This window comes from Bidens hawaiensis, unplaced genomic scaffold (genome assembly GCF_021521415.1).
Source record: "Bidens hawaiensis isolate Kalapana, Puna unplaced genomic scaffold, B.hawaiensis_p1.1 tig00009659_1, whole genome shotgun sequence".
Taxonomy (NCBI): Eukaryota; Viridiplantae; Streptophyta; class Magnoliopsida; order Asterales; family Asteraceae; genus Bidens; species Bidens hawaiensis.
The window spans coordinates 293674-313878 of NW_027491724.1; the positions used below are offsets into that span (position 1 = coordinate 293674).

At 39.8% G+C, this 20205-nt stretch overlaps 1 protein-coding gene and 1 pseudogene across 1 annotated transcript; both read right to left on the reverse strand.

Moving 5' to 3' along the window:
* Nucleotides 1-4188: 4188 nt before the first annotated feature.
* Nucleotides 4189-5400, reverse strand: LOC143533280 (uncharacterized; annotated as a pseudogene).
* A 12438-nt stretch (nt 5401-17838) lies between these two features.
* Nucleotides 17839-19869, reverse strand: LOC143533253 (F-box/FBD/LRR-repeat protein At1g13570-like). Its single transcript, XM_077028093.1, has 3 exons — nt 19054-19869; nt 18170-18340; nt 17839-18099 (listed from the first exon to the last, which is right to left on the reverse strand). The coding sequence occupies exons 1-3, from the start codon at nt 19867-19869 to the stop codon at nt 17839-17841; spliced, it is 1248 nt and encodes a 415-aa protein (XP_076884208.1).
* Nucleotides 19870-20205: the final 336 nt, after the last annotated feature.

The following is a 20205-nucleotide window of genomic DNA, read 5'->3' on the forward strand; positions in this document are numbered from 1 at the left end:
TGGCGAGCCCAGTCCACGCACTCCACAGGGGTACGAAGGGTTGTTCCTCGGCGTATGTTCCATCTTGGAACATACACTTCATTGGAATCCGACACTGCAAAAGAAACAAAGGCAGTTAGGAAAAGATGATAAAAATATACAAAGGAAAAAGAACCCTACGTACCTGTAGGGTCAATAACAGGCCGATAGCCGCCAAACCCATCACCTGAACCTAAAGGAAATCCATCCAACAGGTCAGGTAGACGGGAAGGTGGCATAGATCGGCGGGAAGCCCGGCGCGTACCTGATGGTCCGGCCATCGGTGCCGGTGGCGCAGGTATAGTGGCAGCCGCTGTGGTAGCCATTGTTGGCGCCACCTCCTCAGCAACAGTAACCGCCGGCTCCGTGAAAGATGCTGTAAAAATTGCACTCACGGCCGGCGGAGACAACTTCTCAGCTGGAACAACCTCAGGAAGGCTGGAACCAGCGGAAGCAGGCACAGACGCCTGGGTCGACGCCTCGGGAAGGCTGACCGAGCCTTCCCTCATTGGCGGGGGAATACTTGCTTCAACTCCACCCTGGAATGCGTCAACATCCACACCTGCACAAGCAAAAGTGTTTGAAAAATTTATTTGAAACAACAAATCTAGACAAGAATTATGGAGGCACTTACGGGGTTTCTTGAGCTTGAACGTACGGACGAGCGGGGGCGAACCCGATGGAGCCGGCCTCTTGACACCGGTAACCGTCGTCGTCGCTGCCTCCCCGGAGGTAACAGCTACAGCCTCCGGAGCGGTGGTCTCCTCACCACCGGGCTCCCCCGCCACATCTGCACTATCTGACTCCGAGTCAGATAGGACTACCGGGTCGGCCGTAGAGGCCACCTTCTCCTTGCCTTTCCCGACGGCAGCCTTTTTCTTCCGCACCAGTGGAGGACCTTCTGCGGATTCCTCAGAAGAAGAAATGTCAACTCCAGCAGCAGGCACAGCATTGAGAGGTTCAGGGTAGAAGATAGGCTTACCTGGCCGTCGGTGGCTCAGGATCTCTTGGCCTGGCGGGTAAACCTCCACGAACCGACCCGCGGTCTGCTCTAAGATGGGCAACTCGTTCTCGTCCAGAGCACGAGTACCCATCCGCGCGGGACCATCTCCCTCCCGCGGGTTCAGGAGCGACTGAAGATCGTTCCCCTCTGAAATCAACAAGAAAGTTAGAAAAAATCGAAGTCAGCAAAATGAAACAAGACGTACCATAAGGGACAGAGTTCGAACCATATTCAAGAACGATCGGAACCTTATCCGCATTCGCCGCCTTCCACACCCGGCTCATCCCCAGCATCACCATCGCCGACTCCGGAAAACGGAAAACCGGGGACTGGACCCGGGATATCTTCGAGAACCATTCCGCCTCCTCGTAGTTGAGGGCGGGAAGGTTCGGAAGCGCCTGGCCATTCTTGAACTTCATGGCGATGGGGATGGCGCGAGCGGATATGAAGAAGAACTCTCTTCTCCATGAGCGAAGACTCCGCTCGGTGGTACAAATCTTTAAACCCTTGATACGGGTTGTAAGAGTGTACCACCCCTGGATGCACCTCCAAGTGTAGAAGGTCATCAGACGGTCAACGAGGGGCTCAAGGCCCAGTATCCGGCACACCCACTCAAAGTGCCGGACCTTGGCAATGGCCATGGGGTGCACCTCTGTCAGGTGCACACCGTGCCTCTCCAGGACACGGTACACAAACTTTGTCAACGGAAACCTAAGGTTTCCGTAGACAAAGAATGCAGCATAAACCCCGATCTTGCCACTAGGGGCATCGTACACAGTATGGTGGGGTTCAGGAAACTCAGGCTCGAGAGACTCGAGCATGAACTTCCTGACGATATACTGGTACAGATCGACAGGAAGAGAGCACTGGCATTCGCCAGCAGTCTTCTGGTCATCAGCATCATGAGAAGGCACGGTGGAAGAAAGATGAAAAGAGATTTCAGGGTAATGCTTTACTGAACAGAAAAATTCGCCGGAAATTACTTGAGAAGAAGAGATGAAAGTGAAAAGTGTGAATTGCAAATAACCCTCTCCCCCTTTATATACTAATCGCAATTAATGCGGTGAATTTAATACGGAAGAGAGAGAAATCAAAGGTGCAATGAAACTATGACACGTGGCAAAAAGCAAGCTGGCAACAGCTGTTGAAAGGACGTGTGCCAGTAATTTCGCGGCCACGCGCCCGAAAAATCGAGCCCACGCGCTTGAAAAAGCGACTGGAATGACCAGGTTCTGTCACGTCACCATAACTTCCTGCACGTCCTGACACAGCCAGAAGAAACCGTCGCACGACGTTTCAGAGTAACCGTAAGACGGATGCGGGTACAGTGTTAAGGCAAAACCCTTCACATACCTAGCACCCGCAGGGAATTGAAGCCAAGAAAACCTTGGCGAACAAGTAACCATAAGACGGGTGCGGGTACAGTGTAAAGGCAAAACCCTTCACATACCTAGCACCCGCAGGGAATTGAAGCCAAGTACCTCGGCAACCAAGTAACTATAAGACAGGTGCGGGTACAGTGTAAAGGCAAAACCCTTCACATACCTAGCACCCGCAGGGAATTGACGCCAGGAATACCTTGGAAGTAAAGTAACCATAAGACGAGCGCAGGTACAGTGTTAAGGCAAAACCCTTCACATACCTAGCGCTCCGCTGGGAATTGAAACCAAGAAGGATCTTCTGGGCAATGCTTGCGGAAAAGGAAATAACATCCCCGCATAGCGGGAACGTCGAGAACTACGTTGTTTGAAGCTCCAGGATGGAATTGGTGGTTTTAACATAATTGATCACTATGTTCAAAACTACCAAAACCTCATGGAGAATCCACACAACTGGGACTCAATGCTCCTGACTTGCGAGGAGGTTACAGACCTACCCGCATCATACCCAAAGACCAAGCAGGAAACTCGGGCATTTCTGCAAGTGACAAGGACTTCCCATGGAAAACCTTACAAAACCCTTTTCAAAACCCTTTTAAGTCCAAAAGTTCACCTCACTTTATTAAACACGCATGAGAAGAACATTGGACTGGGGGGACTTGAAGAGGTAGGTCCCAGCAGAGCCCAGTTGGACCCGCAAGACTCACCTTAAACAGGGACGTCTGCGCAGAGACCAACTGGATCCGCAGGACCAACCATGCTCAGAGAAGTGACGTCCTTACGCGCAGTATGCAAGCTGGTCCCGCAGGAAATGCCTCCCATGGTGAAGGACTCCGCCTGTTCCCGCAGCCTCGGATACAAGCCATGAGGGAAGGCCACCCGCGCAGCATGGCTACACGCACAAGGCATAACTCTCCCCAGTGTCACCTGAAGGAATGAGCAAAGGCGGGAGGGGGAAAACTCCCGCCTAAATGAGCCAGTCCGTATGATGGAGGATCTTTTGTGTGATACCTGACGAGGTACAGACAAAAGATCTGACCAAGAATGCGACAGCTCACTGACAGCAGCATGGCAGACAGCACGCCACAGCACTGTGACCAATAGCCGCCGCCTACCCACCAACTCCTGCCATACCACGTGCCTAGCCTGTAGTTGGCAGAAGAGGAAGAGTGCACGACACGCCTGCTCTGTGTCAGCCGCTACCTATCCACCACTCACAGGCAGGGCACGTGCATAGGTTACAGTTGGTAGCGTGTTGGGCCGGCTAAACCCCTTGGAAACCTACCTTCGGCTATAAATACCCCAATGGTATGATCATCTTACAACATCTTATCTTATCATATTATACCTGATATCTGCTCTAGCAATCTCTTAATATACTTTTATATTTAAAGAGCAATCTAGTCTGATTCTCACGCCGGAGGGTGGTCACAAGGAGGAACCCCCCCCTTCTCAGTGACGAGCTCACGGTGTCTGTTTTGCAGGTTATCAGAAGAACCATCTTCCAAGGGTCTAACCCCTCGTGGGAAACAGCTATCCAACCCCCAGGTTACCAGTAATCTGCCCGGGGTCTGGTTAGTGTTTCTTCATGTCCCTTCTAATCATCCAAGCCATTTAAATTTTATTTTAATATATTTGTATCTTCAATAGAAAGAGCCAAGAGGGATAACAATATAACATTAATATAGCCTAGATATCCTTAACTACTACTACTTACTCCTATACATATATACACATATACAATCTAATAATTCAACCAAGTAACACTCAACTCCACTCTCAACTTGATTAGTGAAGAAACCCATAGAAATCTTGTTTCTTAGTAGACATCTTCTTGAGTGACTCATAAGTAGTGATCATTGTAGTTGCCGAAATAGACATTGAAGCCCATCTTGCCCCAAAACCTCGGTAGCAAGCTCTTAATCCACCTTCTTTCACCAAATTCCTAACGGTATGCGCAACGCTTACCGTCACATTACTAGCTTCAGCTTCTAAAACTTGGACTCTTGTCTTGATTGTATCCAATGGCATTGTAACCAGCGCGGAAACCCCGCTGGCTGTCGTGGCACTTAGCCCTTGAACCACCACAACCGCCATCGAATCCTCTTTCTTCAAACCATAAGGACAAACACCACCCCAAATTGATCGATAAGCCATGGAATAAGAAGCCCACCAAACAGCATTGCAAGGAGCATATGTCAAGACTGAAATACCAAACCCTTTGTATAATCCCCTAACACCATCTCTTTGAACAATTCTTTTGAAAGCATCAATCCCTCCATTATAAAAAATATGGCCGTCATGATGGGCACCTGTTTAGACACGATAAGACCTGTTTAGCAAAAAAAGTGCATTATGCAATTTTATACATTTTAAAAAATAATTGAAATTAAGAAGCTCGAGTACATTATTTCTTTTTCTTGATACATAAAACCATAACTGTCATGTTGTTAAAAGAGTCATTTTCATGTTTGATACTTGTGTTAATCGCGTCGTCTCTAACATGTTAAACACGTTAAGACACGAACTGACAGCAAAAACCGAACTACCTTTTCCACCTTGGACCATTAATCTCTGACTAACCACATCAACCGGCGTCCACACCAACTGCGAAGCTACGGCTGCACTTAATCCAGCCGCAGCATTCGTGATGGCAGCGGTGGTACAACCAAGATTGCTCTTGGTCATTTCTAGAGCTCCCATGTAAAGAGCTCTAGCCGGAATGGTGCCCATCAAAGAAGTCCCATATCCTCTATATAAACCTTTGAAGCCTTCATGTCTAAGAACCGAAACCGCCATCTTAAAGCACGGTGTATGTGTTACACAGACTTGTTGTCTTGTTTTCAACACGGCCATTGGATTAACATGCTTGAAACACCAGAAAACATAGCAGCACCAAGGAAGAAAAACTTGGATTTATCAAACATTTCCCAGTGAATGTCATCTGGAAGATGCATGTATTTGGATCTTTGAGTCATCCTCCGCCAGCCCCACACTCATCTGCGGTAGTGATGATTTGGAGTACTGAGAATTATGCAACTTATAAGTGAGGGAGGGGGGGGGGGTGCAGAATAGAAATAGATTTCGCGGCTAAGCGTTAAGTTTTGGCCGTTTGGTTTGGAAGGGGTCAAGTTAACATTTGGAGGGCGTAGGGGTCAATTTGATTCTACTAATTTTCTTTTGATTATTTATGCTTTTTTATGATGGTAATCACATCATATTTATTATTATTTGTGGAGTTTTCTATGAAGATTTTTATAAATGCTTATTTTGTACTCACATAGGTCTTAAATCTTGTGTGTTTGGTATTAGGTAATGGAATGAACGAAGGAATGAAATTGACAAAGAAATAGAATGGACAAAGGAATGAAATGAATTATTATCATTTCATTGTCTTGTTTGGTTATCACACAGGAATGAAATGAATCATAACTGCAAGTCCAGATTCGGGACTCGGGACTTGCAGTTGTTTTATACTTGAAGTTGTGTATATACATGTTAAAAAAAATAATGTATTCTAGAGTTCATAATGTTAATGATTCTCAATCAAGACGCAAGAAGGTGAACGGGAAGCAGAGTCTAAGATCGAAGAGTAATTACTACTTAATCCGACACTACGGGTCGAGGTCAATTCGGGGTGACTTGGGGAAAGCCAAATACGCTTTGAGAATAGATAGGAGACATCATAATCTCTGAGTTGTTGCCCACTTAAGTTTTGAGCTTCATTGAACCTAACTCGTATCACAGAAACGATGAAAACCATTTTAAGTATATTACCTGCTTACAACCTGTCTCTTTATGTCATAATACAGCTGAACACGGATCTGTGTGACAGTCACGTAATTAGTATGATTCCTGTTCGGATCTTTTCTAAAACATGGTAGTCCCTGTCGAGACTGAAATTTGATCCCGTGTACTTTTATTTTAAAAGTTTTTCTACTTATGTAGTTGTATTATTTTATACGTGGTTACTTGGTCTTGATCGTATCATTTAACGCTTTAAAGGATGTTTTAAAACTTAATTGCAAATTGTTCAAATTATTGGGTTTGTTTTGAAAATTTTCATATATAGGCGAACTTATCCATAACTTCGCCTGCAATAGGCGAAGTTATCCACAACTTCGCCTGTATAATCTGTGACCCTATATAAAGAAGTTGTAAAGGTCAGACTTCATTATTTCTCAAACACAGCGAACTTACTCCCTGTCAACCTAAGCGAACTTATCGTATAACCGATCAATCATCTGTGTTCTTATTTCGATTCAATCCGATTTCAAGGTGTGTAGGGTTCTTTTATCGTATAATCTCTGTCTATTGAGGTTAATCATCGGTCGTTTCGACTCGATTAACGACCTCGATCTTTCGAACCTTAAACACCAGATTTCAAACTTGTTATTACGTGATAGTAATTTACTTGAACGTCTAAAACTTCATAAAATCATGTGTTACGGAGTCCTCGATCTCCAATTTCATCATCTACACGGCGTTCGATAAACCTAACTGTTGCCGATTCGAATTCGGCGAAGTTACAATTTAGGCGAAGTTATCCATAACTTCGCCTGAGGTCTAACTTCGCCTGATAATTAACTTTGAAACAGTTTAGGAGGCGATGTTGTGGTTAGGCGAAGTTCTCTTTAACTTCGCCTGGACCATTTTACTTAACGGTTATCAGACGAAGTTCAAGTTGAAGCGAAGTTGTTTCCCAACTTCGCTCCACCTTTAACTTCGCCTATTCAGAATAGATCACAACTTCGCTCATGGTAACAGGCGAACTTGTGATTTGTGTTGACGTGTATCTAACTTAGTCTGTTTGATGCAGATATGGCTGCTGTATGTGGTGCAGGCGGAGATGACGGTGGTGATAACCAGAGACAATTCTTCCCGTGTCACAACATGTATATTACATTAGACCCGGAGGCGAGCGGAGTTGATGATTTCCGCGAAATCATCACATTCTTACTACGCTCGCGTATATTCCACGCGATCACTACAACACTGCCGATATCCTTGCCCAACATTGAGGATTTTTGGCAGACCGTGGAATATGACTGTAGAGTCGAGCCCCCGGTGATGCGCGCAACAGTCAACAATCAGGTTGTTCAGTTCTCTTCTGAACAGATCCGGGCGGCTTTACGGTTTGGAAATGAGACAAGGGATGACCCGACAGAGTTTGTGGCTCCTTTCCGTGATGGAGCGTTTCTGAGGATGGGATACTCTGGTCCCTTGGGGGATACGCAGAGAAGGAAAGGGTTTTTACTTGACCAGTGGCGCTTTCTCATGCATGTCATGATTGTATGCATGTCAGGGAGAAAGGCGGGCACTGATGGTATGGGCGCGACCACGCAGTCAACAATGACTGCTCTGACTTACAACAAGCGATACAGCTTTAGTCAGATGGTCTTCTATGAGATTGATTGTCAGAGAAGGGCGATGGCGCGTGAGAGATTCATCATGTATCCAAGATTCCTACAGATGATCTTGAATCATGTTGCTCCTACGCTACCTCAGCGCCGTCCAATCAGATATGTAGAGAGTGTGAACAAAAGAATCTTCGCCCAATGCAGATCTTCGAGTGCGAGGAGCAAACCTGAGCTCCGTCCTCGGCATACTCCACTTTTTGGGTACTTGATCAACCCGGGGTATGTGCCTGCTCGTGGGGACGAGTTTAGGGACCCGGCATCACAACAGGCAGGGGCACCTCAAGCTATACCTGCTGCTCCTGTTGTGTCACCGGAGGAGACCGTTGACCTTGACGCAGCGTTTGGCGGTCAAGGATTTTTTGACATGGAAAGGGTTGATCCAGAGGAGAATGTACAGGTCCCGGTTGAACGTGCTTCGGGTGTGAATGTTACTAGGGCAGCTACAACGGTGGCTGGCTCAGATTCTGATGATGAAGTGGCCGAAGCGAGACAGATTTTGGTAACACATGAACGGACTCATGGGAAGAGAAAGAGAACTGATGATGACAGCGAGTCAGACTATGAGGAAGATGTACAACAGTTGATCCGGAGGTCAAGAAGGGAACGGATAGGTGCAGGATCGGGAGCCGGTGAGAGCTCTAGGGTGGTACGTTTCACTCCACCAGCACTATCCGGTATGACAATGGTTCCCTCATCATTACAGGTTACAAGGCCAAGCGCTACGGTTGTTCCCGTGGTGGCTACCTCATCTACATTTGGCCTCCCACCGACTACTTTCCAACTTTCGGCTCCTGAGATCGTTTCGTTGCCGCCTCCGACTGTTACTCCAACGGAGGTTGTGGCACAATTTATCGAGTCGACTGTTGTGGCCACTGCAGGGTTATCGGTGACGATACCACCTGCGGTTACGTCTATTTCTACTTCTGAGGTCCCGGTGACATCGGAAATCCCTCCTCAGTACACTCAAGATATATCACATCTGAGGTTTGATTTCGATGCAACCTTATCAGACTCAGAACGAATAGCAGCACTTGAACGGGTCGTGGCAGAGCAGTCAAGGATTAATCTTATCCAGACCCAGGCTATTCAACGCCTTGTTGCAGAGAATCAGATGCAGTCGTCCCTGCTGGTAGAACATGGTAAAATCATAGATGCTCTGAAGGAGTTCTTGGCATCTCAGGGGGAGACGAGCTGTAAAGGCGATGAGTTGAGGACGAAGAAGCGCAATGATAGAGACGATGATCCCAATGCATCGAAAGATGCAGGTGGTGAGTTGCCAAGAACTGATCAAGCTCTTGGAACTTCCACAACTCAGGAGGAGTCGACAACTGCAGCTGGTGGTGTTGATGTGGTGGTAGTGGAGGTTGAGGAGATGGATGATGACTATATTGGTGATGATGATGTATTACCGGTGGATGAGATAGAGAAGATTGGTGAACAGATAGTTATTGATAATGATATTGAAGAGGGAGAGATAGTAGAGGAGAATGTGGAGCATGAGATACCGCAAGTCGAGAACGTAGATATGAGTCAAGAGATTGGGAATGATGAGACTGAATGGGAAGAGCAGCCTAGATGGAAAGAAGGCTATGCTCAGTGGTTCGTCAAAACGAAGAAACCAGCGGTCCCTACAATGTTCAAGAAGAGTTACAACATTAGAGGCTATGCTGAAGCGAGAAAGGGGATTATTTGCTGGATATACGATGAGCAGTTGAGGCTCTTTGTTATTAAGAGGTATGATGGTGTTCAGTACTTCAAAAGACTTTTAAGATCGTTGAATACACTGGCAGAATGTGAAGTGAAAGACTTAGCCAGATTGGGATTGATAAACCGAAGTGATGATAATATGGCTAGAGTTATTGGGAAGATTGTTTGGAAGGAAAGTATAAAAGAGAAGAAGTTTGAGTTGTTGAAACCACAAAAGGGAAAACTTATCGAAGACAAAGATCGTGGATTGAGAGCTGATGGTAAACCTTGGATGATTATGAAGTATAAGCCGATCCGGTGCCTTAAAGAAGTGCCGATGAAACAGATGCCCAAGGATGTGCTCAAAGATCTAAAGTGGTGGTATGTTGATTGTGAAACAGCTGAAGCAGTGATGGAAGACGAAGATGAACAAGAGCTGCTAAGAGTTTATGATCCGATGCATCTAGTGAACTTGTCGCAAGCTGATCTGCAGGTGCTGAATGAGAAGAAGATCTTTTATATTCCTGCTTGGAAAGACGAAGCGAAGAAATATCAAAGGATTGTATCGGTTTGTGTACGCGAAGGAGTTCATGCTTGAAGATGAAGATGCAAGGTCGTTGAAGATTACAAGACACGTGCTTGAAGATAAAGAGATGAAGCTACTGCCAAGGGGGAGTCTGTTGGTACATGATGTCAGTAGTTCAGTGTCTAGTGTCTGTAATCGAGTCGTTTGGATTTGAGTTTGTATGTAAGCGAAGTTGCTAACAAGTTCGCTGATATAGGCAAACTTGTTAGACAAGCGAAGTTAGTGACAACTTCGCCTAAACATGCCAGGCGAAGTTGTCGTGATTATATAAACTAGGTTACGGCTTAGTTAAAAGAAAATAGTGAATAGAACGAGTTCATTAGTCAGAGAACGAGTCAGAGAGAGTCTGTATTTGGTGATCTTTGTATCACGTGTTTACGGTTGCAATATAACAGGTTTGTGTTTATTGTAACGTGTTTAATCGTTTTGTCTTCTACGCTCGTAACGTCTTACGTAGGGATTCCGCACCTACGTAGAACGCGATATCTCGTGTAGATCCGGCTGGGAACCTACAGAAATGCCAGTTTTCCTAAGTAAGCCACTGTAACTGATTGAAGATGCCCATAACGAAAGCAACCAATAATTTAAAAATTCGTTTCCCACTATCAATTTTCCCAAATAAGTCTTGCTACTAAACGCCCTTTATCGAATTTCTAATAGTAATATGTTATTGATAATTGAATATTACTAATATTAATAATAATCATAAATAACATTAATAATAACAAAAGAAAAGAAAAGAAATAAAAAAAAGGAAAAAAAACCATAATAAGACAACACTGGTGGGCTTTTCTAGAAAAACTCACTAACATAAATATAACATAATATAATATAATAATATAATAATATTATTATATTATATTATATTATATTATACAATACGCTATACAAACGTACCTCCGAAAGTCTTGCGTCGCCGCCTAACCCCGACATCTGACTCTCTGGCGTACATCAGGTACCTAATAATAATAATATTTTAATACTAATAATAATTCGAAACTAAATGCTTTAATACTAATAATTATATGTTTAGAATAAAAATAATAATAATATAATAATTAATAGTATTTTACTATAATTTTTTAATAAAAATATAATAATTTTTATTTAAATAGTATTTAAATATTATTATTTTAATAATAATAATACTATTTTAATAAATACAATAATAGTATTTTATTTTACTAACAATAATATTTTCATAACAACAATATCTTAATAATAATATTAATATTTTAATAGTAATAATATAATAAAAATTTTAGCGCTAACGGTAACAATACGGGAAATCTATTTTAAGTTTAGGAGGCCCGGCGAACTAGGGTTACCGTCAAACGGTCGGTGCCTAGACAAATTTCTAAAGTAAACCATTCACCAAATCTCTGTCCTAACATCTACAACTATGTCCTAACATGTAAAAAATAAAGATAAAACGAAACCTGGTTTAACTCCGACTGACCGTTAGCGCCGTCCGGCATCTCCTCGTCCGATTCCGGAAACATACATGGTTCAACTCCGACTGACCGTTACCTCTCCGGCATCTCCTCGTCCGACTCCGAAAACATATATGGTTGTTGGTGTTGGTTAAATGAAGAGGGTGAGGGTTAAGAAAAAAAAATAAAGGAAAAAAGAAGAAATGGTAGAGAAGGAGGGGAGGGAGCCGGGCTTCAAAAATATACAACACCCTAGGCGTCGCGTATAGGGCTATACGCGGCGTATAGCCCGTACGATCCGACAACCCTATGACAGGCTAGGCTAGGACGTCAAATCGTACCCTAAAACGCCGCGTATAGGCCTATACGCGGCGCCTAGGGTGGTGTCCCTAACAGGACCCATATATATAGGGTAATGTTAAAATGAAAACCCACTTGAGTTGTGAAAACCCGTGAAAACTCTATGTAACATCGTTTTTTTTTGTTACATGTAATATATGTTGTAACATTTAATACAAAACATCGAAAAATTAAAAAAAAAATTGTTTTGCCATTTTTTAATATTTTTTTACTAATTTTTATATATGTTTTCAGGAGAGAGAAAAAGTTATATTTATATTTACATTTTTTATTCACTTTAATTGTGGACCATAAGATTTAAACATTAATTAAAAACATGCGATTGAGAATGGGTTTCTACAGTTTTCACAACTCAAATGGGTTTTCATTATATATATATATATTACAACAACAGATGAATAAATTATATATATATAGATGATAAGCAACTTATTATTAAACATAATAATAATAATAATAATAATAAAACAAACCCACACATTCTAACCTTGAAAGAAACCCTCCGATCTCCGGTTGGCGATGATGATGGCGATGATGATGAAGAGGATGATGATGATGTATTCTCCGATGATGATGATGATCCATTCTCAAAGTGAATATCAAATTAGTTTCACGGACCTACTTCCATCACTTTATCAGTAAAGTTTATAATAATAATAATAATAATAATAATAATAATAATAAGAATTCGGTTCCAATTACGCAATTTTAGTATTGTTTTTTAATTTATTGTAAGTGGTAGTACATTTTTCTAACCCCGTTTATTTTTTCCGTCGAGTCAAGGGCAAATTGGTAATTTTGATTATTTTATTTATTTATTTTTTTTGAGCTAAGTGTCATTTCCATACCTGTGGTTTGTTCAATTATGCAGCTTTAGTACCTTTTTTTGAATTTATTGTAACTGGATACTTTGATTACTTTTGAATAGATAGATAAACCAAAAGAGACATTACCTATTACATATTATAATTAAAAGGTAACTAAAATACATGATAGAAGATGAAAAACAATCATGAAATATGTAACATATTTTTTAGCCTTTTGTTCTTGATTGCCAGTTTACTTTTAGCACCTCAATATATGAGTTCATCTTAGCCATTTTTATTGCATTTCCTTTATGTACATTGATTTTTTTTTCAAAAGTTCGAGCATGATAATAGTAGCTCTTTAACACATCGGAGGATCAAGCCAAATAATAAGCACACGCCTTCGCACCTCTTAGTATAACATCAATTAAACTTGTAGATGAACGGCGGTTGACGAATCACATGGGCAAAATACCATATCATAATTTATTGAACAATGTTAGGGTTTGAAGGATCAATGAGAGAGACCTGGGGGTTGGGGTGGGGTGGGGTATTGATATGTTCATTAGGGTTAGAGATGATCTTTTAATTGTATATGTAATGTCTTTATTGGTTTGCCTATTTATCCAAAACTAATCAAAGTATTCAGCTACAATAAATTTAAAAAAAGGTACTAAAGTTGTGTAAATGAACAAACCACATGTATGAAAATGACACGTAGCTCAAAATAGAAAATAAATAAAATAATCAAAATTACTAATTTGCCCCTGACTTAACGGACAAAATAGACGGAGTTAGAAAAAAGTATTAAAATCGCAAGTTTTAGAAAAGTTAGGTAGCCATTTGCAATAAATTCAAAAGTGGTACTAAAGTTGCGTAATTAGACAAACCACGTGTACTAAAATGACACTTAACTCTAATAATAATAATGTATTTGCTGTCATATAAAGAACCTCTTAAAAAAATTATAAAAAAATCATAATTTAATATATAAATAAAAAATGAAAAAATTTTAAAAACCCAAATGTTTCCCCACACAATTTCGAAAATACAACACAATGATAAACAAAAAAAAACAAAATAGATCGCAAAATATAACATAATGCCAAACAAAGTATGACACAATGTTAAGTAATATAACACAATATCAAGAAAAAAAGATACAAATGCCAAGAAAAAAGACACAATCAGTGACGAAAATAAACAAAAAACACGATGTTAAATAAAAAGACAAAAAAAAAATTTTCATTCAACATTGTTTTTTTTTTGTTTTTTTTAACGAGAAATACGATAAAAACATTTTTGTGTTTTTATATTTTTTGTTTTTGTATTAAAATTTGAGTTATGATTTTTTTACTAATTTTTATTATTTTAAGGGTTTTTTTGTGGTTACAAATCATTCCCACCCTTCTCGTTTTTATCCCCTTTTAGAATAACTGATCCTTACTTGTTTTTTTATGGGATTTTTTTGTGGTTACAAATCATTTTCACCCTTCTCGTTTTTATCCCCTTTTAGAATAACTGAGCCTTACTTATTTTACTTCCTTAGAGCATTGCCAACACCTCCCTTAAAATTATGTGAAAGGGTTTTGCAAATTATAGGGTGGAGTTATGAGTGGTTGTAAGTGCAAATTATATGGTGCAGAGAGAAAAAACAGTCATTGTTTGTATATTTGGGTAAATTTTGTTTGCCGCTATTTATTTTTTTTAAATATTTGTTGAATTTATTATGAGTAGAAGAGAGAGAAAACTGTAATGAAAAAGATATAAAAAGTATTATTTAATTAAACAGTATGGAGAACTGTAGTGATTTTTAGTGTAATTATAGAGATAGGGATTGAGGACTTGCTGAGAATGCTTTTAGAGTATTTCAGATAGCTTATCTATCTCTATCTTTATAATTACATTAAAAATCACTATATTTTTCTCTCTCATATACAATCAAGTAATACTTTTTTACATCTTTATCATTATTTTTTCTCTCTTCTCAATTCACAATCACTTTCAAATAAATTAAAATATAAATAAATGATAAACGATGTTCCTCCAAATTTACTCAAAATTACTCAGCTTTTTAAAATTTGATTTCTCATTCACTCACAAATACTTACAACCCTCTAAAAAAATTTAGAGATTCCTCTCACATAATTTTAAAGGAGTTGTTGAGAATGATGTTCAGTTCCCCATCCCCAATTCTATAAGTACTTTAAAAAACACTATGTTTCTCTCTCATATTCAATTAAATAATATTTTTTATACATTTATCATTACAGTTTCTATTTCCTCTACTCACAACTAATTTCAACAAATAATAAAAAAATAAGTAGGGGCAGACAAGTTTTTTCCCAAATTCACAACACTAACTTTTATCTCTTCTTCATTCGCGACCACCCTTAACCTTATCCTATAATTTACAAAAACCACCCACAAAAATTTAGAGGATCGGTTGAGAATGCTCTTATAACTTTTTCCATAAGTTAATAAGTTACAAAAAAGTTAATAAGTTACAACTTTGTAACTTGTTAACTTATCTCTCACAATAACACACAATACCAAACACCTTTTTAACTTTTTTTAAAAATTAATAAGTCATAAGTTGCTTAAAATAAGCAATCCAAAACACCCCTGAATTGTTTAGTTTCCTATATTTATTTTTGTTGTTTTACTTCTTATATTTTCATTATATTAATTTTTGAGTCTAATAATTCGGTAAACTTGTTCGTAAACAGTGAACTTCAATAACCTTTTTCTTTGTTTAAAGGCGTTTGAAACTACCTCAATAACCAAAATAGCTTGTATGAGACGGGATTTTTGACGCTTCAAGCCTAACTCAGTGCATCGTCAAGGAAAAAACTGTGAGAAAACCTCCTTAAGTCAGGTTTCGACTTGAGATAACATCTTGATATTTCAATAACTCACTTAAAATGAAAAAAAAAACAACAAAGTTCAGAAATTATACAAGCTCAACGAATGGGAAGTAGCGGCACATGGGCTAACCTTCTGCATTTTGGTTTTTTTTTTTTGGAACTCAAGAACAACGACTTTCTTATATTTAGGCATACGGCTGTCACACACTCATGCATGACTAACACTTGCCACACATGCATTTATAGCTATGACACAAGTTATTGACACTTGTCATGCATCCATACAACTTGGTGAAGCAAGTTGGTGACACTTGTCGCACATGCATATCACCTCTTAAAGCATGTTGGTGACACTTGTCATACACTTTGATGTCACAAGTCATCGAAACTTGGCATGCATGCAATCTTTGACAACACTTGGCATGCAACACATGCATGCCTCACACATGGCAAAAGACAAAACTATTGAGGCGCCCCTGTTCCCGAGAGTCCGAGACCAAGTTCATGCCCGAGCACGCCGGGTGCTCTACACCCTTGCTAATGCTATTGAATATGTTTTGTCACGCAAGAATATAATCTTATGAGTTCTCTCCCACAAGAATATAATCAATGCCACCCTGTTACCACCTTGGTGTCCTGCCGCCACCTTAGGTGTAAAAAAATGGCTCACTAAATCATGACCTTGTTCAGCTAGTCTACAAACCGAGCCAACTCGGTTCAGTGTGGCTAGAATTCTTTTATTAGAGGGAGACCTTCAAATGTGATCTTGAAATAAGACTTGAAGCCACACTAATAATGTGAACTTGAGACATTTGAATTAACTTGGGATGGTTTTTCCAACCGCACCAAAAGAATTTTCCAAACGTGCAAAGATAATGTTGATGGCCTTATTTTACTTGGTCCTATCTTACTGAGCTAAACTTGGTTGTATGAAGCTGAGAGGGAAACCTACCACTTGTAATTGTGTTATATAAATAAAAAACTTCTGTTGTTTCCTCTTTAAAAAAACAAAACAAAAACAAAAAATACAAAACCGATTCCAATTTATTTGTCAAACGAACGCATCAAGAATGGAATTGGATCAAATTCCAATTCCTATTGGAATGCTCAGATTCCAAATCCAAAATCCTTCCAATTCCAAATCCTATGCAAATTCCAATTTCAATTCCATTCTATTTTGTGAAACGAACGCGGCCTAAGGGCGCGGCGCGTTCATTTCACATAATGGAATGAAATTGGAATTGTAATTTGCATATGATTTGAAATTGAAAGGATTTTGGATTTAGAATCTGAGCATTACAATAGGAATTGGAATTTGAAGGAATTGAAATCAAATTCCATTCTTGATGCGTTCGTTTGACAAATGAATTGGAATCGAGTTTTTTTTTTTAACGAGGATAACAACGGAAACATTTTAATTATTTTAGATTTTTTGTATTTTATTTATATTTTACCTTATAATTTTGGGGGTTGGGGGGGGGGGGGTTCTATTAAGATAAAAAACCCCTCAAAAAAACATTCAGAAATAATAATAAAGAATTCATAACTCAAAATATAAATCGAAAACAAAAAAACTAAAACATTTTATTCATTGTTCTCGTTAAAGAAAGAAAAAAAAATTCCAACAAATTCACTTGAAATCCTCCACATTTTGGGAGAATTTAGAATCCCTTTATTTAAAGGATTTTAAAGAAATTGAATTCTAATTCCTTGACAACCGAACACACCAAAATGAAATTAAAATTCTAATTCCAACGAAACGAACACATCATGTCATGGGATTTTAATTCCAATTCCTTCGAATTCCCATGAATTCTATGAAACGAACGCACCCTTAAAGTATTGTTATGCAAATAGAAGGAAAAAAATTGAAAATGACATAAAAGAAGGAAAAATTCCCAAAATGTCCCACAAATTACTTATTTTAAGTGCATATGATATAATATACTTGAAACCCGGGGATATACCACTACATACCCAACAGGGTTTAGGCCAGGTATGGAACAAGCTTTCATAATCAGTTATGTGATTGGGATTACCTAATCCATCTCAAACCTGACTTATTGTCATCCCTACACGTAGCTAAGCCCGTAAGCACAGAAATAGGGGTCAATCCAATACAGTAACAGACTAAAAATTGACAAAATAAGGAACAGAAATAAGTCCAACAAAATAAGAAACCAAACATCAGCTTAGTTCATACAAGACTAACAAACACATGTTAATTTCTCCTTACGCAACGAGGTCATAAATTGACACGGGAAATAAAAAAACCTAAAACTAGCACAGATCGATGTCAACATCGGGGGAGGCTGGATGCAGCTTCAACAACTTTGTAGCTAACGCAAACTTCTCATCAGACGCTAGTGATGGGAAGGGGTGAGTAACTAGCTTTTTCAGAAAAGGAGAACACGAAAGTAAATACTTTATCAAGCATACTTCATTATTTGAACCTACCAATTTATTAAACACCACAGTTTGAAGCTGCAATGGGCCCATTTTGTTGCAGTCAGAGCAGCTTGCAGGAGCTGGGTCATCATCCTGCAAGAATAGCTAGTATTCAAACGCAAAATTGCATGTATGAAATTATAAGACGAGCGGTGATACATACCTGATTACGTGCTGTGATTTTAAGGGCCTGCAGATTTGGGAAGCATCTAGTTAATTCAAAAACACATGATAGCATAATACCGTTGCCTAAATCAATTCCGGTTAACTTAAGATCCTTGAGGCGCGAAAAGGTGGTGCGTGACCTCTTACCAGCAACGTCTACTGTGAAAGACTGTCAGAAAGCAATAAGCTTTTAGTACAACTGTTTTAGATTATATTGAGCATTATGGGCTGTCATTATTTTATATATAATAATTTACAAGTTTGGTGCCGCAAAGCCCTTATTGGGCCACTTTGCGGCACCCTATTGGTAGTTTTTTTTTGGTTTGTTTTTTAGTTTTGAGTGTAATGAAAACCTATCGAATGTTAATTTTATTTTTGTGCTTTTTTTTATTATTTTGTTTTAGTTACGGTATCGTGCCGAATGCGACGGAAACCGACCGAATTCGCGTAGACTCACCGCGTTTTGTTTTAGTTCCAGTACCGTAACCGTAACGAAAACTGACCGATGGTTGATTTTTGTTTTTTTCGTTCCGGTACCGTAACGAACATGGAAAAAAAATGACTTAATTTGCATAGACTCAGCCGCTTCAACGCCTGGGATCGATAACAGCCGGGTTTTACCAATGATCGAGTTTTACCGACCGATGCCACGCCATTGGTCCGGTCCTCCCCAATTTTTTATAATTTTTTTGTTTTATTTTTAACTTAGTCCCGATACAATAATGCGCATAACCGAAACCGACTTAATTCGCGTCGACTTACCGTGTCAACGCTTGGGTTTTACTACCGCCAGGGGTTTACCAACCTGCTCGACACAACGTGCCAGGAAAAATACTAGTTATATTATTAAAAAAAAAAAAAAAAGACCAAGGTTAGCCTTACCTTGCAATATGAAAAATCCAAATGAAGCCCTTGAAGTTTTGGAAGAGAGCCCACAAGCTCAAAGATACCACTCGAACTTGTCATCGCAGTACGCTCAAGATTAAACAAGTTCAAGGATAATGATTTGAGATTTTTAAGTTTTGCAATCTCACCTAGTTTCACGCTGCCCACGTGTGACCTTAAATATAAGTCCAAAAACATAAGTGCGGGACACCCAGTAAAAAATTTCCCAATTTTCCCTGTTTTAAACCTTACGCGTAACAACTCTAGCCTCAATAGATTTGGAAAACCATGAAAACCAGAGGAAGGATCGAAACAGCAATGTACAAGCTTCAAATGTTTCAACTCCAAACATGAAAAGAGATGGGCAGACAGCTTAAATGTCCGCGTTTTCTTGTTCCAAAGAGTGATATCCTTAACTCCTTTGTTAGACAAGAACAAAATCCAGTCATTAATATCTTCATCGTCCAACTTCCACCTCTCGTCTATGTAAAGCACAAACTTTGTTATGACGCCCTTAATATGCATAAGAACCCTAGTAATAATTATCCCATAATTATTTTCATGGCCTTCTGTTTTTGATAAATATTTAAAGAAGTTCACATCAAATACGAGTTGGCTCAGCATAGTCCAATTAAACCTCCAATTTCTCGCCAAGACACTAGTCCTAACCGCATCTTGTAATGGCAACCGATCCAGAATATTAGTTAGCACGTTATTAGGCATGTTGCTAATGAAATCTTCTGATGCAAGCTTGGGTGCTTTATGCGTCCCGTGCATGTTGGGTATCTTATGTGTCCCATGAATCAGGCTCATTATTCTAACACGAAGAAATATGTTATCATAAACACAAAACCGATGATGTTACGAAACACTTAAACTTCAATTTAAGTACAAAGGAACTACTTCAAGGCTCTAGAATCACTGTCACACAATATATAATTATTGAGCATATAAGTTGAGATCATTGTTAAAGGTTAGAACTGGACTCAATGAATTAAAGTCAATCATAAGTTCAGTTCAGAATTGGGCTCGTTTAACTTACACAGAGCTCAAGCTTGGCTCGTTTCAAGCTATATTTCGAAAGCTCGAGTTCAGCTTGTGAGCAGTGGCGAAGCTTGGACTAAGACACCGGGAGGGGGGGGGGGGTCA

What these genes read in the sequence shown, in the direction of transcription:
- LOC143533253 (XM_077028093.1), bottom strand. Translation starts at nt 19,869, where the DNA reads ATGAGCCTGATTCATGGGACACATAAGATACCCAACATGCACGGGACG. An exon ending in TGGATTTTTCATATTGCAAG is followed by an intron (nt 18,341 to 19,053) that starts GTAAGGCTAACC and finishes GCTTTCTGACAG; the next exon opens with TCTTTCACAGTAGACGTTGC. An exon ending in AAATCACAGCACGTAATCAG is followed by an intron (nt 18,100 to 18,169) that starts GTATGTATCACC and finishes CTATTCTTGCAG; the next exon opens with GATGATGACCCAGCTCCTGC.